Source organism: Arvicola amphibius, chromosome 14, assembly GCF_903992535.2.
Source record: "Arvicola amphibius chromosome 14, mArvAmp1.2, whole genome shotgun sequence".
Classification (NCBI taxonomy): domain Eukaryota; kingdom Metazoa; phylum Chordata; class Mammalia; order Rodentia; family Cricetidae; genus Arvicola; species Arvicola amphibius.
The window spans coordinates 31,897,207-31,913,748 of record NC_052060.1 but is presented as its reverse complement, the minus strand read 5'-3'; the positions used below and the strand labels follow the sequence as shown (position 1 = coordinate 31,913,748).

At 40.1% G+C, this 16,542-nt stretch overlaps 1 protein-coding gene across 3 annotated transcripts in view; it reads left to right on the top strand.

Annotated features, from left to right (window-relative positions):
• Positions 1-16,542, top strand: part of Usp53 (ubiquitin specific peptidase 53) — a 62,681-nt gene that overhangs the window by 15,903 nt on the left and 30,236 nt on the right. Inside the window, exons 2-8 of one of the 3 annotated variants that reach the window (XM_038311447.1) lie at positions 486-1,145; positions 7,071-7,163; positions 8,460-8,594; positions 13,042-13,155; positions 13,234-13,316; positions 15,159-15,264; positions 16,373-16,519. In XM_038311447.1, the coding sequence (XP_038167375.1) occupies positions 1,002-1,145; positions 7,071-7,163; positions 8,460-8,594; positions 13,042-13,155; positions 13,234-13,316; positions 15,159-15,264; positions 16,373-16,519 (822 nt within the window). In that variant the 5' untranslated portion in view covers positions 486-1,001. Of the gene's footprint in view, positions 1-485; positions 1,146-7,070; positions 7,164-8,459; positions 8,595-13,041; positions 13,156-13,233; positions 13,317-15,158; positions 15,265-16,372; positions 16,520-16,542 lie in introns of those variants that run through there. The other 2 variants (XM_038311449.1, XM_038311448.1) reach the window with 2 other exon arrangements.

Below are 16,542 nucleotides of genomic sequence, written 5' to 3'. Positions count from 1 at the left end.
AACTTGTTTTTAATTCAGGAGTTGAAACTTTAAAGTTCATTAAAACATTTGTTTTAATGAAGCATACATTTGTTAAAAAATACTTTATTAGAGATTTTTATTTACTCTGCCTAGTTTGTAAGTTATGTTATTAATTACATAAACTAACTTTCTTAGAAAAGTCTGTTTATAGATTACATATTTATTTAATATAATAATTTATTATTGACAAGTACAGAATACCACTACACATCTAACTTACTTTTTTAGAGAACATTTTTCTTATGAGACCTTCCTCTGAGCATTGCAGTCTTGTGATAGGCAGTGACTATTGTCCTATCAACTTAAAAACATTCTAAATGACATGTTCTCATTTTCATATTTCAGAATGCTATTCTAATCCTTCTGATGATGAGTTGTAATTCTTTATTCAGTGATTATTTGAAATAATAAGTGAGAAAGTTTTGATCAACTTTTATTTAAACATTTTTTCTCTTCTTTTGTAGACTTGCTTTGAGGTCACGCTGATGAAATATGGAGTCACCTTTGATAAATTCACCTGCATCAGAGAAAAGCTGCTTTGCTAGAGAAACATAAAGAAAACATGCCCAGAAGAACCCCACAGATGCCAGCTCTGCACCTTGCACTTTCTCTATATATTTTTAGCCCATCCGGACTAATGACTTAAACATTAAAGATGATCCATTCATCATATTATTTTTAGTGGTTAAAATTATTTTCATCAATGTGTAGAACTTAAAAAATTCAAGAGTTATAGAACCTCTAAGGCCTTGTTTAAAATAGCTTGCTTTTTAGCACTGAGAGCTTCAACATTTACCTTGACTTGTCAAAGTCCTGAGAAGCGTCGACCGTCAGGGAAGATGCGGACTTAGAGACGTACAGTCTTACCATGGAGTGCAGTGGGCTTAAGCGGACAACTCAGGACATCACCCGTTCTGTCATCCAAAGGAACACTGCATAAGCCCACCACTTAGCTTTAATGCAAAAGAAGTTGCTTGAAAATGGCCTGGGTAAGATTCTTACGGAAGCCTGGTGGTAACCTTGGAAAAGCCTACCAGGCTGGAAGTTTGCTGTCCCTAGCCCCTACTGTCGGCTTGTTAAACGAACCAGGACAGAACAGCTGCTTTCTTAATAGCGCTGTACAGGTGAGACCGTTCAATCCTTGTTTCCGCTGTTAAAGCACATTTCGGGGCCCTCTTGTTTAATGATTCTTTTAATTCCTCATTAACTGGAGTGACTTCCAGTATTGAGCTGTGTGTTGGGGTGTGTGCACCCATTCATAAACCCATGAGCATGCAGGTACACGTGTGCACATGCAGAGGTCAGAAGTCAGCACCAGGGGTAATTCCTCAGCTGCTTTCCACCTCCTTTTAGGAAGCATGGTCACTCCCTGGACTGCAGCTCATCCATTCAGCTAGGCCGGCTTGACTGAGCTTCAGGGAACTGCCTGCCTCACCTCCTTCCCCAGCACTGGCTACATACATGCTACCATAGCTGGTTTCTACATGGTCCAGGAATCTGAACTCAGGTCCTCAGGCATGCATGGCAAACACTTTACCAGCTGAGCCTTCTGCTCAGCCTTGGAATACCTTCCTGTCACTTTTAGTGAGACACAAGAAATGTCGCTGAACATTTTGGTTTTTATACTAATGGAAATGATATTTCTCTAAAGAATGATACTTTTGTTCTGATGTAAAGAAAATTTTTATTCCCAATGCTTAATAGATTAAGAGTATTTTTAAATGAACATTTTTGTTTTAATTAGCTAACACTCTCCTGCAGCATCTTTTAAAAGTAAGTCTAATGTAGATCCCAGTAGATGGGATAAAAAGAAACAAGCTGCTTAGGTTGAAATAATACAGATTTATTTTACTTCAGTAGCTCAGCTCTCTTCACCTCACAGTGACCCTTAAACTGCCTCTGAAATCATAATTTGAGTATCACTGTTTTAGATTAACGAACAGTTATTTCCTCTATTTCACATCTTTTAAGAAATTATTTCAATAACTGTCAAATTTGCTCTATTAAATAATCTTTCTTTTGTATAGTATGTTTTTGCTTTCTGTCAGCCCCAGATGTTTTCTTCTGAACACTAAGGTAGAGAGCGGCATATCCAGTTTAGTGAACAGACTCGTCTGTGATGCGCCTCAAGCTCCAGGCTGGGCCACCTTGTTCTCAGTGGCTGTCCATCTGGAACACATGTCCCCTGAAAGTTCCTTAGCGCGCCCACTCACCTAGAGGCATTAGGAAAACACTGGTTCTGGTTCACTTTGGACCTCAAACAGCAGTGTTCTGCCCAGCTCAAGCATTCTGCTGGCACCGTTAAGAGAAAAGAAAATCCTTGTTGAATGGCAGTGGATATGAGGAAATCCAAGCAGCAGATGCATTTATTGGGTCCAGCTGTCAATTCAGGTCTTTTCCTGTTTTCTGCTTTACGTTTTTCCTTTTCTTTAGTTCCCACAGTGTGTGTGTGTGTGTGTGTGTGTGTGTGTGTGTATGTGTGTGTGTGGTTTAGGGAGACAAAAGCATGCTACAAAAACAAATTCCAAGTATGGTAATGTTCATAGTCAAGAAAGTAGAAATATTCTCTTGGTAACATACTTTCTTTTTAAATGAACATTCCATGGAACTTTGCCATAAAGACTATTTTTCTATATAGTGTTTGTTTGTGGCACTTCCTACTACATTAAATGGAACTATGTTTCAGTGCAGAATCTTTTTCCTCTGTTTAAACGACCTTTGCTAGCATTTTTTTAATAGTGCTGGCTTATTAGTAATATGTTATTCTAGTTTTGTGTGTTTGAAAAATGTACTTCATTCCTATTTGAAAGATTAGCAAATTAAAGCTGGATATGGTTGTGCATGCCTTTAATCTCACTTCTTTTGAGGTGGAGACAGGAAGAGCAGGACTTGGAAGACCAGCCTTAGGTGTGTCTCAAATGGGAGAGACGATACGGACCCCCTGGTGCCTCCTGATAGTTTTCTTTCTGTATGCTCATAGTTTCTATTGAAAACGGTTGTTCTGAGTTTTGCTTTTATGTATGTCATGTCCTGTCCTGTGGCCCCTCTTTAGGTTTTTCCTTATCCCTGGTTTATAACATTGTGTCTCTACAGGTTTTTTAACATTTTTCATGGTTGAGTTTGTTGAGTATCTTGAAGCTGTCAATTTGTAATTTTAATTTGGAACTCATTTACTACTATTGGTTCAAGCCGTTGTCCTGTTTGTTCCTCCTTTGGAGGACTCCAGTTTCATACATGTGGCTTGAAGTACCCACAGCTCATGCATGTACTCGTATGTTGTTTGGAGTTACCCACAGCTCATGCATGCCCTTCTTAGTCTTCCTTCCTTCGTATCATTCTGTGTGGTTCTGTCTCTATATCTCCAAGTCTTTGTCTTTGCAATGTCTAATCTGCTATTTGTCGTACTACATTTTTTTATCTTAGACATTGATTTTCATTAGCAAATAATTAGGTATGTGTCTTCATGTCTCAGAATCATGTGTTCAGTCTTAACCTCTAGCCTATGAATTGTTTTCCTGTGCTTGTCTACTAATTTTGCCCTTTATATAAAAGATAGTTTTATATTTTGAAGTTCTGGTTCTGTGTGTGTGTGTGTGTGTAGGGTATGTCACAGAAGTTTCACCTTGTGGGGTTTTAGATATTTTAGGATCCCTAAAGATAATTTTGAACTTTATTCTGGGGCAATATTAATTTATTTGAAAACAGTCTGATCATTTGGTGTTCAGGTTTCTTGGGCAGGGAGTTTTAGTTACTCCTAACATTAATATATTTCCAGACACTTCTTTTCTTGAGCCAGTGCTCTGTGAACTTGAGTTTTCTGTCTTGACTCTTGGTGGCTGGGTGGAGAGGTGTTGGTGGCGAGGTCTCGTCCTGGTCCTCCCCTGAGCTCTCAGCATGATTCCTTCTAGTTTGGATGTTTCATCTTCTGGCCCAGGCTGACTTCCGCATTGTTCTTACTGGACTACTTGGAGGGGCTGTGCAGTCCCGGGTGAGACCCAGCATCACTCTGCCCTGCTTGCTCTAGCAGCCTCCAGTGTTGAGATGTTGCTGCAGGCTGATCTGCAAAGCCAATTCTTATCGACAAAACTACTACTCAGGCAGACTTTCTGCCAGAAAATATCTTGTTAATAATCGGCTTCATGACTATTTTAAAGCTTGCTCAGAAATTGATTGAGGAGTACATCTTGTGAGGCTGTAGCAACTTCAGATGCACCTATGAAAAGGTATGGGTCAGTATAAGGCTTATACACCAGTTCTCAGCTGTCAGTGTATTCTTATAGTGTTTCAAAGTGAGGAATATGATCAAAGTGTATACGCTTTTGTTAAACTTAATTGTGTGTATGAATTTTAGGAGATATGTAAACTGTTGAAATGTGAAAAGACCACATTTTTTTAAGGATTCAGGTTAAATAACTACATGCAAGAAATTAAAAAAAGAGTATATGTCACTAAGAACTAATTAGTTCAGCAGTTAGCTGAGACTTATTGTATCAGGCGATAGACTGTATCTTATGAAAGAAGAAAAGGATGAATTATAATTAAAATAATTTTGTGATAAGGACTTTAAGGCTTTATACTACTATGTTGAATACAGGAAAGATTATTTTTTATAAATTTCATATATGTATACAATATAGTCTTATATCCATCCTCCACTCCCTCCCTCCAATTTCTCTGGGACTCCCCAGCTTGTCACCTCCCAGTTTCATGTCGTAGTGGTGGTGTGGAGGTTGTCGTCATCCTTATCCTCATCCCTCCTCCTCTGTCCAAATAGTACTGGCCATGTATACATGGATTTGGGCCTTTCACTGTGGCACGAGCAACCCACTAGAGGCCTCTTCTCCCTCAAAGTGACTATTCCTCAGCAGCCATGAGTGTTAATAGCTCCTTTGCTCCTTCCCTATTCGTGCTAGAATTTTTACTGGTTTGATCTTGTAGATCTTACTTGCAGATAGCCACAGGTCCTGTGAGGTGACATCTGCCAAAACATGTCCTATCTAGAAGTCTGCACTTCAGAGTTCTCTTCATCTGGCAACTTAGTACTAGCTATTGTTTAGACTTGCTACATTGACCAGATACTGAGTCTCTGCATTAATTGTTACCTGCTGCAAAAAGAAACTTCTCTGAGAGCAGCACTAATCTATGAGTACAAACAGATTTGGAAGGTAATTTGACAACGTAACCATTTAATATGAGTTTTCCTTCCCTGTGATATCCCTAGTCGTGACAAACTTCTGACAAGTTTACAGAACCAGACATGAAATGGGGCAAACCTTGTAGCCAATCAGAAAACAGTTGGTTACTCTCATAACTGTCATGCTGTTGTTGCACAAGTGCATTCAGTGTGGCAGACAGATCACTATTGTAACTGGAAGGGTCCAGAAAGGCCATCATCGATGTCTTTTCTCCCCTTGTTAGCCTACGTGGTACCTTCCAGCACTCTGAACGCTAGCCAAGGGGGAGAGGGTTTCCTAGTCTGTCAGGTTGGTTTCTCTGTGTCCTGCAATGGAAGTGGGTGGTGTCTTCAGCAGGCACCATCTTATCATCTGGTATGGTGGGCGCCCAAAAGCAATGATAATATTATGCCTATGTGTTCTGGGGTGCATCTAGGGGCTCCCTGACAATCAGTGGAAGGGAGATACCCATGCCTGGCACTGAGATTGGCATTAAGTAATGACGTTGGAGGCCCACCCATGGAGGGTACTTCTGTTCAAACTCTTGAAACAACATGAAAGACATTGGTTTTATGAACAGAAGCTAGAGTATGTCCTATTCACTAAATAATCTAAAACTTTTACATGACAAAGCAAACAGTTAAAACATGTTTAGTATGTTAGTACTCTGATAAATTCTTTGAGTTAGAAGCAAAGTTATATTTAATAGCTAACATTCGCTGTGCACTTACTATGAATTCGATCCCTGTCTGACTGTTACATATACCATTTCCTTTAACCTTTCCAATGCTTGGAGATAGATACTACAGTAAACATTTGTCTGTCAGTTCAAGAGTCTCTCAACAGAGGAGCCAGAGCTGGGGCCCAGGACTTCTGCCTTCGGAGCTTGTGTTATTGGACATTTTGCTATCATTAATCTTCGTTTGAAAATGGATATCAATCTTATATTTTTGTGATATGCTAAGAGATAATATGTAAGAAAGTTAAATACTACCAAGTGTTTTGCAAAACATTCATTTTGTTTTTATTAACCTTTTACTATATCTTGTTCTTTTGTCGAGAATTTAGATGTTTGAAGTTGGTTTTTATAAGTTATATTACTTGAAGAAATTACTAAAAGATGCGGGGAATCTTGATGAACTTTTTTAGTGTAATTACTTGTGGACCAGCTGTGCGTCAGGCCCTGCTTACACCCTTTACATTTTGTTTATTTAATCTTCACAAGAACTGTATGAGACAAGTAACATTATTTATTTCACTGTGTAAAATTCAGGTTTTACAAACATGGCTTTTAGATAGTGGACTGATTTATTTTAACACTGACACTTGGCTGTCTGCCTTTCTCTTAGTAGCAAGTGTCTAAAGAGTAATTGCAGCAAATATACTCAGCTCACTGCTCGACTTCCTCTTTACCATGCCCCCATTGCCACAGGCCTCTTTCATTTAGTACGACCACACACATACCCATTCTTCTTGGCAGGACGCACTGACCACTATTTAGTACATCCTAGCTTTAAAGTCTAATTATACTTCCTTCCCAGACTTCCGGTGGTGCTAAGTATTATGACCTCTTCCTCTTTCATGTCTCTGCCAAGTTCTCCGTGTAGTGTCCCTTGTCTCCTGTCTGTCCTGACCCTTAACTGAGAACTTTGTTCTCGTGCTCTGTGCCTGCCGTGGCTTTTCATGTGAGTTGGTAGGAATTTCTTCTGTGTAGTCTTGTGCTTCCCATTGTTTCTAGTGGTTATGCAAGTCCATTTATGTACAGGGATTAAAGAAGTCATTTACTATTTTAATGCTTTTAAAATGTCAAAATATGCCCCTTGTTTCATAATGAGAACAAGCTCAGTCTGTTTTTCATTTGAATCTGTTTTTTAGGTTTTATGGCAATTAGATATATTCCGAAGAAGCTTGAGAGTTCTGACTGGACATGTGTGTCAGGGCGAGGCCTGCATATTCTGTGCATTGAAGGTAACAATGTAGTAATTACTGTTGGTACTCCAAAAATTTTCATTTTCATGGCTGCTTCATTTGGCTGTGGCTGAGTTCATTGTCAAATGACATAGTTTTGAAAATGAATGCTTAAAATATCACAGGATTTTATCTTCTAGTTTGGTGTTAGATAATTAAAAATTGATATTTTAAGTAATATGAAACTGTTGAGAATGCTTTGCTTTGTAGTTGTTTATTCATTTTAATGAATGTGTTTTCGACTATTACTGAGCTCTGGGTGCTGTTCTCATTACTGGCCTAACACACAGACCATAGCCTGGGTTAATTCACTGAGCACAATTTGTAACAGTTCCTATTCTTCCCACACTTGGGATGTATAAGCAGGTAAATTTCAAGTTCAAGGCTGCCCTGAGATACATAGTGAGAGCCTGTTAACATAAACAACAACAGAACCCCACCCTCATGGAGCCTTTATAGCCTTTTGTGGAGTAGGAGACAGTGCATATGCCAAATGGAGAGTAAGTATGTTAGGTGATAAAAAGAACGTGAATGGCCAAGGAGGAAATATTAACCAGAGAAAGAACTGAAAGTATTAGGAGCCTGAAAAACCTCACCAAGAGGCTGACATTTGACTTGAGACTTAGGTAAAGGGCCTTGTGGGAGAAGAACCTTCCAGGTAGATTTAGAAACAACTTCAGAATGTTGCTCAGTGAACACCAAAGAAGCATTGAGAGAGCGCGAGAGCTGGGGGTGGTGGTGAGAGAAGGACCTCAGAGGAAGGGGGAATTCTGGCGGTTCCAGAATAGGGCTGTTGCAGAGGAGGGGAGGATGGCTCAGTTTGTTGTGCGAGCATGAGGAACTGAATTTGGATCTGCCTGTAACCCCAGCTGGGAGTTGGAGGTGGGGAGGGTGACTTTGGGTGTCGGGTGCTTTTCTCAGTCATTCTCCATGTTGTTTTGAGGCAGGGTCTCTATTGGACATGGAGCTGTGTTTGGGGGAGTCAGGCTAGCCAGCTAGCTCTAGGAACTCCCTATCTCTGCCTTCTGCATACTGGGATTACTTGCAGGCACTCTATGCCCACCCAGATTTTTTGTGTGGTTTCTGGGGATTCAGACTCCAGTATCCAAGTGGGTGTTTTGCCTTCTGAGCCATCTCCTCAGTTCCCGAATAATTAACTTTGTATGGAATTTCAGGACTAACTGTTCTGTATTCATTTCTGGGTATGGTTATGCTCTTTTGAATTTCTCTGCTGTGAAATTATTAAAGTGTTTGTAATGTTGGCATTAGACCTACTGATGTACTTTTGATTTCTAGACAATATTTGCACAGTTTCAACACAGTCGAGAAAAAGCACTTCCCTCAGATAACATAAGGCATGCTCTTGCAGAAAGCTTCAAAGATGAGCAGAGATTTCAGCTTGGCCTCATGGACGATGCTGCTGAGTGCTTTGTAAGTATCTCTGACAAACGATAAGAGGTTAGAAAAGTACTTTTAATTCCTGATATGATGCAAATTTGAAGGTAAATAAAACATTATTAAGTGGAAAATATTAGAACTGGTTAGTGTCTTTATGTTGTTCATCCTCAAGATTGAATTTAAATCATTCTGTGTTTGATGTTGTATACTGGGTTTTGACTATTTACTGAGTTTTTACTGCATGTTAGTTTATAAAAACATACATAGAATTCTTATTTATATATAACTTATATATCAACCACCCAGTTTTGTGTCTTATTTTGTTTTTAATGTTTCAAGACCGATTTGTGTGTGTGTAGTTTACTGGAGGGTGGTTGACTTACCTGGCTTACTATACTCTTGGAGGAAACAGTCTCTCCTGTCCCAGCAACTGTCAACTGCCAAAAGCTACTGGCTAAGGGTGGAATTCTGTGCACGTCTCCCCTCGCCATTGCTGAGATTTGATCTGGCTTCAGTTTGCTCAGGTTTTATGTGTTCTATTAAAATCTCTGAGTTCATATGTGCAACTGCTCTGTTGTCTCCAAAAGACAATGTGTCCTTGTAGTTGTACACTGTTTGTGGCTCTTACAGCCTTGACACCCTATCAATTATCCATGAGCCTTAGGACTGAGTGTGTGATACATACACACGCGTGCGCATGTGCAAACACACACACATGCACACATTCTCTTATGACTGACCTGTCTGCAGTCTCTTATTCGCTGTACTTTGGCTAGTGTGTGCTTCTGTGTCAGTCACTACTTGTTGCAAATAGGACCCTTTTAAATGGCAGTTGAGAGGTTATTGACCTGTGGATATAATGATAAGTCATTAGGAATCTGTCTTGGTTAGTTACTTTTCTACTGCTGGGAAGAGACACCATGAGCAAGGCCACTCATAGGAGAAAATGTTTATTGGAACTTATAGTACAGAAGGTGAATCCATGACTTCTGATGGTGGGGGGAGTATGTCAGCAGGCAGGCAGGCCTGGCACTGGAGCAGTAGCTGAGAGATTACCACATCTTGATCCACAAACAGGAGGCAGAGATCTAACCTATAACGGCATGGGCTTTTCAAGCCCACTCAAAGCCTATCCCCAGTGACATACCTTCTTCAACAAGGTCACTCCTCCTAATTCTTTCCAAATAACAGGGTACCAAGTTTTGAAATTATAAGCCATTGTCATTCACACCACAGTGTCATTTAATACTATGTCATTTAACAGCATGGTATTTTGTTCTCCCCTATAGCCTGTGACCTCTCCAGCCATTGCTTCTTGGCCTGATAATGGTGCCAGTTTTGGTTTTTATCTTGTGGAGCAGGCCTTCATTCAATCAAAAAGTGACTGGTTACTCCCTTAATACATACCACTGTTGCATCAGTGGGCATGTCTTGCTAGGCCACTCATTAATGTAACTTACATGACTTACAGTTGGCTATGAATGGTGCTTACTTTCTCCTTAGCTTGCATAGCACCTACCAGCACTGAGAGCTAGCCACTAGCGATGAAGCTTCTAGGTTCGAACCATTCTGGATGTTTACCTGACTCAAAATGATTATTTCTAGTTCATTTATTTACCTCCTACTTTCATTTTTCATAATCGCTGAATAATATTCCATCATTCATCTAGGCTGTTTCCATTTCCCGCCTATTGTGAGTGAACATGGTTGGGCAGGGGTCCCTAGAGGAGGATAGGAAGACCTGTAGTTAAGGCTCACAAGTGGCATTGCTGGATTGTAGGTCTGGCTTTGGCTTTGAGAGGAGCCCTCACAGTGAGTGCTCCCAACAGTGAGCAAGTGTTCCTTTTTTGCCATACCCAGGGCAGCATTTATCTGCTTACTTATTTTTGCCTTTCTGACTGGGGAAAGATGAAATCACAAAGTAGTTTGAAATTTCTATTTCCCTGGTGGCTTAGGGATGTTGAACTTTTTAATATTTTTTCTATTAAAATTTTTTAATACAAATTTTCTCATTTTACATAGCTATCCCTGTTCCCAATCCCTCCCCTCCTCTCACCCCACTCCCATTAACTCCTCAGAGAGGGTAAGGTTTCCCATGGGGAGTCAACAAAGTCTAACACTTCACTTCCAGGCAAGACCAAGGCCCTCCCCCTATATCTAGGCTGAGCAAGGTATCCCTCCAAAGAGAATGGGCTCCAAGACACCAGTTCAAGCACTGGGAATAGATCCTGGTCCCATTGCCAGTGGTCTCACAGACTGCCCAAGCTCACAACTGTTCCCCACAATCAGTGGGCCTAGTTTGGTCCTATGCAGGTAACCCTTCTATCAGTCCAGCATCAGTGAGCTCCCACTAACTCAGGTCAGCTGTTTCTATAGGTATCGTCATCGTGGTCTTGACCCCTTTTGCTCACACTATCTCTCCTCCTGCTCTTGGACTGGTTTCCGGTAGCACAAGATCTGAGAAAATTGGGAGTGTGTGGGGAGGGAGAAGGATGGGTAGAAGGGAAGGGGAGAGCAGAACATGAAGGAACAGGATGCTGAAGAAGAGGTAAGGACAGAGAGGGAGAGAAAGGAAAGTTATCTTGATTGAGGGTGCCATTAAAGGGCTAGAGAGAAACATGGCACTAGGGAAATTCCCAGGAATCCACAGGGATAACCCCAGCTAAGACTCTAAGCAACAGTGGAAAAGACATCTAAACTGGCCTTCCCCTGTAATCAGATTGATGACTACCTTAATTGTCATCATAGAACCTTCATCCAGCAACAGATGAAAGCAGTTACAGAGATCTGCACTGGGATGTTGAACATTTTTTAAAAAGTGTTTCTTGGCCATTCTTTTTTGTTTGTTTGTTTGTTTGTTTTGTTTTCTGAGAACTGTTTAGTTCTGTGCCCCATTTTTAAATTCAGTTGTTTGCTTTTTCGTTTAATTTTTTGAGTTCTTTATATATTCTAGATCCTAACTCTCTCAGATGTATAGCTAGTAAAGATTTTTTCCCCATTCTGTAGACTGCCTCTTTATTCAAGTGATGGTATCCATTGCTGTACAGAAATGTTTTAGTTTCCTGAGGCCCAATTTGCTAATTGTTGTCTTAATGCCTGTGCTGTTGGTGTTCTGTTTATAAGGTCTTTGCTGTGCTAATGAGTTCAAGTGTATTTACTACCTAGAACAGCAGCAGACCTTCTGTACAGGCATAGGATGCTCACAGTCAATCTCCAGGAGCCTAGGAAAGGCTTCAGGTAGTGGGTGCTGGTGGGATTGATGGTGACTGTCTAGGATCACTCTGTGAAGAGGAAGGCCAGGAGTGGAGGGCTGGAAGGCAGGTGCTGGCTACACGATCCTCAGCAAGCTTTGGGGGTAGGTGGCATTGCTGGGTTGAGTCTAGTACTCTTCCCTGGAGAGAGCATGGTCCTTGGGTAGTAGGGATGAGTGGAGTTGGCACAGGAACCTTGAGTCTCCCTAGAGAGGAGACCAGGTATTTGGAATGGAGATGGGTAAAGCTGGCCCATGTGGGTGGAGTTGAGTTGTAATGGGGAATCTAGTCTGTCTGACTAGGCATAGGTCAGGAGCTCTCAGAGTGCGTAGGTAAAAATAGTGCAAGTTAGGACTCCCTGCCTGAAAGAGGTGTACCAAGGGTTATAGCAAGTAAAAAGATCTATTCTTAGGAATAAAAAAAAAAAAGATTGCCATTTACTGATCCATGGTATAAATTTGAAATTTTATAGATTTGTTGCAAAGGACATTGCATGAATTATGGTATAATTAAAGCCATTGAGTCCCTTAAGTTATATAGACTATTTGGTCCAAGTAGGAATATAAAATGGTAATTAGGATTGGGAACATAGCCGAGTTGGTTTACCTAACAAGCTTTTCAGTTCTATGTAAAATTGTCCACCATGCTCACACACACTTGCAATCCAGAGCTAAGGAGGCAGAGACAGGAGAGTCTGGGGCTCGTTGGCTACCACCTTAGCTTCGTGGGTGAGCTCCAGGCCAGTGTCTTACATTGTCTCAAAGGATGTTGTGTGTGTTCCTAAGGATGACACTTGAAGCTGTGTTCTGGCCTCCACATGCACATGCATCTGCACACACACACATGTGCTCACACATGTGCACTCACCCTCGTGCACTCACATAGATACACTTTTTAAAAAACGTTTACCTAATTTTACTATTAAGAGAATGCTGGTAATGTAGGAAATGTTTCTGATATTGAATTCTAGACAACAACCACTGATTGGTATTTAAAATAAGGCTTTAAGTGGTTTCTTTTATTAGTTTTTTTAAGCTAGTACTGTAGAAGGTGAATACTTGAACATTTGAAGTGATTGTAGAGGAAAATTGAAAAGCTAGCATTTGTGACATTCCTGCATTTACACATGGAAAGTATTTGGTTAAAAGTAGTTATATATCAAAATATTCTCTGCAAGATGAGCAACTTAGCAACTTATTTCATTTGTGTTTTCTGAATTTTTTAATTAGGAAAATATATTGTCAAGGATTCATTTTCATCTGGTGCCAAACCGGGATGAAGACATGTGCACGTCTAAATCTTGTGTCACTCATCAGAAGTTTGCCATGACGCTGTATGAACAGGTGAAATGTCCTGATTATCTGATTAGACCCAGACTTCTGTCTTGAGGCTGATGAGTAAGCCTGTGTTTTTGCCTGCAGTGCGTGTGCCGCAGCTGTGGAGCATCTTCAGACCCTCTGCCCTTTACAGAGTTTGTGCGGTACATTTCTACAACTGCCCTGTGGTAAGGCCGCTCAGACATATTTAACAAAGAACCCAAGAGCACGTTTAAGCGCAGTGACATTTATTCTGCATAATCATAACACAGTATGCACTTCCCCTTGAGACGCTGTCAAGTGTGCTTTCACAAGAGCCCGAGAGCTAGCGTTCTCAGCTAGAGGCTTAATTTAGCTTAATACAGGTTACCTGAAGTGCTTGACTAAAGTTTCAAAATTCGGTTTGGAATATTTGCAAATATGTAATATATAGTATCGTGGGGGTGGAACCCAAGTCTAAAGATGGGATTCATTTGTTTAATACCTCCCTTATATACATAATCTGATGGTAATTTTATGTAGTATTTTTAGAGATTCTGCATCTTAATCATGACACGTTGCATAAACTTAGGTTTAGAATTTACCATTCATAACATGATTTCAACACTCAAAAAATTTTCAGATTTTGAAACATTTCAGACTAAATGCATCATTTAATGAAATGTACAGAATTTATACGATTTATATTTATAGCAGACTTTTGGAACTGTGAATGAGCCAGAAATGAGACACTCGCTCGTAACTGGGCTGCCCTTTACCGCATCTTTACTAAGATGTTCCCTTTGTATTAGCGTGGTTCCCACTACTTTCATTGTCTCCTTTATGATGGTGAAAGCTGGGATGAAGTAAAAAGAAAGGAAATCATGGACATCATCCCTATGTAGGTTCTTGTATTTGAGACCTCACGAGTCACCTTAAAATTCTGCTGTGTCTACTGCCTGTCTGCCAGCTCCTCTCTCCCCCTCTTCATGAAATAGGGACCTAGATAAGACACAAAACCTATCCTAGATTTTATGTAACATCAGTCAGTCAGAGTTACTTGCAAGTCCTTTATCAATTTAATAAGCTTAATTTGGTAAATTTATCTGGCAGGAGGGTGAATTAAGATTGAAACCCACATCTGATTGCAGAACGAACAATTACCCTGTACTATAAAACTGCCATGTGCAATTTAAATGCCGATCAGACTCTTAGTGTGTTCTTTACCTGTGCAGTGTGTTCGGGAGTCCTCTGGTTACTGGATGCTGTGATTTTTAAGCCATGGCACTGGGAAGCATATACGAAGTAGTTATAGTGCCGTCGAGTAGAACTGGAACGGCTAGAAAGGAGGCTGTTTGACCTCCACCAGTTGCTTTTGAAAATGCTTTTCAGAAAGAGAAGAGTTGTCTTAAGGCTTCACACGCCTTGATGTTTTCAAAGGTGGGGGCAGTTACGCAGTCATACAGGCAGATGTCTATCCCAGCTCTAACACAGTAGAAGCAGAAGGCACAAGTGCAGTGCTTAAGTGACTTTGCTGGTGGAGTCAGCATCCCCCAGCTGGAATGCTTAGCTTTGCCTTTGGGAGCTTTGGACTGAGGAAAGAAACTTTTCTTCAATTTTATGCTCGTTAGGGTAGAATCTAAATTCAAATTCCTACTTACTAATTAATAGAATAAGCAAAACACTTACATTAGAACCACTTCCATACAGAACCTTTTATCCTCATCCAGGAAGCTCTAAACGAAAGCTTAGCTTGACATGTTGACCTATAAACCAAGTGTTTGGGAGATTTAGGTGGGAGAATTTGAAGAAGTTTAGGCCAGCCTTGGCTAAATTGGATAACAGCTCAAAAGGGATAATCTCATAGGGTTCTATATTTGTCTTTAATATTTCATATACCTTCCAAACTTTTTATTGTATGGTTAATTTTTCAAACAGAAAAGTAATTCATACCTATCAGTATATATTAATACCCATTTTTAAGTATAACTTATAGATCTGTTGTAAGTTTATAAGCTAGGCTAGATTAAGACTCCTGCTTTTTTTTGTAGCAATGAAGTTGAAAGAATGATGGAAAGGCATGAGCGAGTTAAACCAGAGATGTTTGCGGAATTGCTGCAAGCAGCAAATACAGCAGATGACTATCGGAAGTGTCCTGTAAGTATACTTGGAGGATGTTAGTGTACTTCTATGTCTAAACTTGAAAATCGGCATTCAGAAATTATCACGTAAATACTGATTGTACGTTTATAAAAATTTTTCTTTATTTAATGATATTGGAGATAACTTTACATCCCATGAGCTATTTATCTTAGCACTGTTACTTTTAAAACTCTTTAACTATGTCCACATCTGCAGTCCCTGCTACTTGGGAGATTGAGCCAAAACCAAGATCACTTGAGTTAGTGGTTAGGATTTGGTGCTCTTACCGCTGTGACCCAGGTTTGATTCCTGGTCACAGAACAATGTCGTAATTTAGAAATAAGCGGTATGCGAGAGAAAGATGCCTTGTGGCAGAGTTCACATGGAGGGGTTTTTACTAAGGGAAAGAGATCATAAAAAGAGGCAAGGGGAGGGGAGTCTGGCCTCTGAGGGCAGGAGCAGTAGAAGAGAAGAGAAGAGAGAGAGAGAGAGAGAGAGAGAGAGAGAGAGAGAGGAGCAGTCAGAGAGAGAAGAGAGAGATGGAAGGTAGGCAGGGCCCTTTTAAAAGGAAATGCAGTGAATTGCACAGGAGGTGCTTTTAGAGGCTGAGGACATAGCCTCTCAGAACCCCGAGGGCAGGCCAGTGCAGATGTCTGAATACTAAGAGTGTGCATCGATTGGATTCTTTATAATAAAGAGCTGAAATTTATCGTATGACTGCAGATGAATCATGTTTGTTGTTACTTTGAGTAAATGTGAGAAATGAGGTTTTTTTTCCCATAGTATTGTAAATGACTTCAGTGTTTTTAGACAGATTATAATACCATAGTCCAGGCTGGCTCAGCCTCCTAAACACCATCTAGCTGCTAGCAACCTTGAGGGTTTTCTTCCTGCGTTTGTTGTTGTTTCAGGATGAATATTTATTTTAACACATCTAAAAATACCAAATGTGTTAAAATTAAGTTCTTGCTTAATGAGTAAAGACAAATAGCTGGTTAGAAGTCAATTTCTAGTAAACTGAAAAAACAAATTTCAGATACACTTTGATTTTCATTATATAATATAAGCTATATACAGTAATTGGTAATTTAAAAGCTTATTCTTTGCATTTGTTTTTCTCTAGAGTAACTGTGGCCAAAAAATAAAAATTCGCCGTGTTTTAATGAATTGCCCAGAGATTGTTACCATTGGACTAGTCTGGGATTCTGAGCACTCTGACTTAACTGAAGATGTTGTTCGAAGTCTAGCCACACATCTCTACCTTCCTGGGGTATCACAACTCCTTGTTTCTTT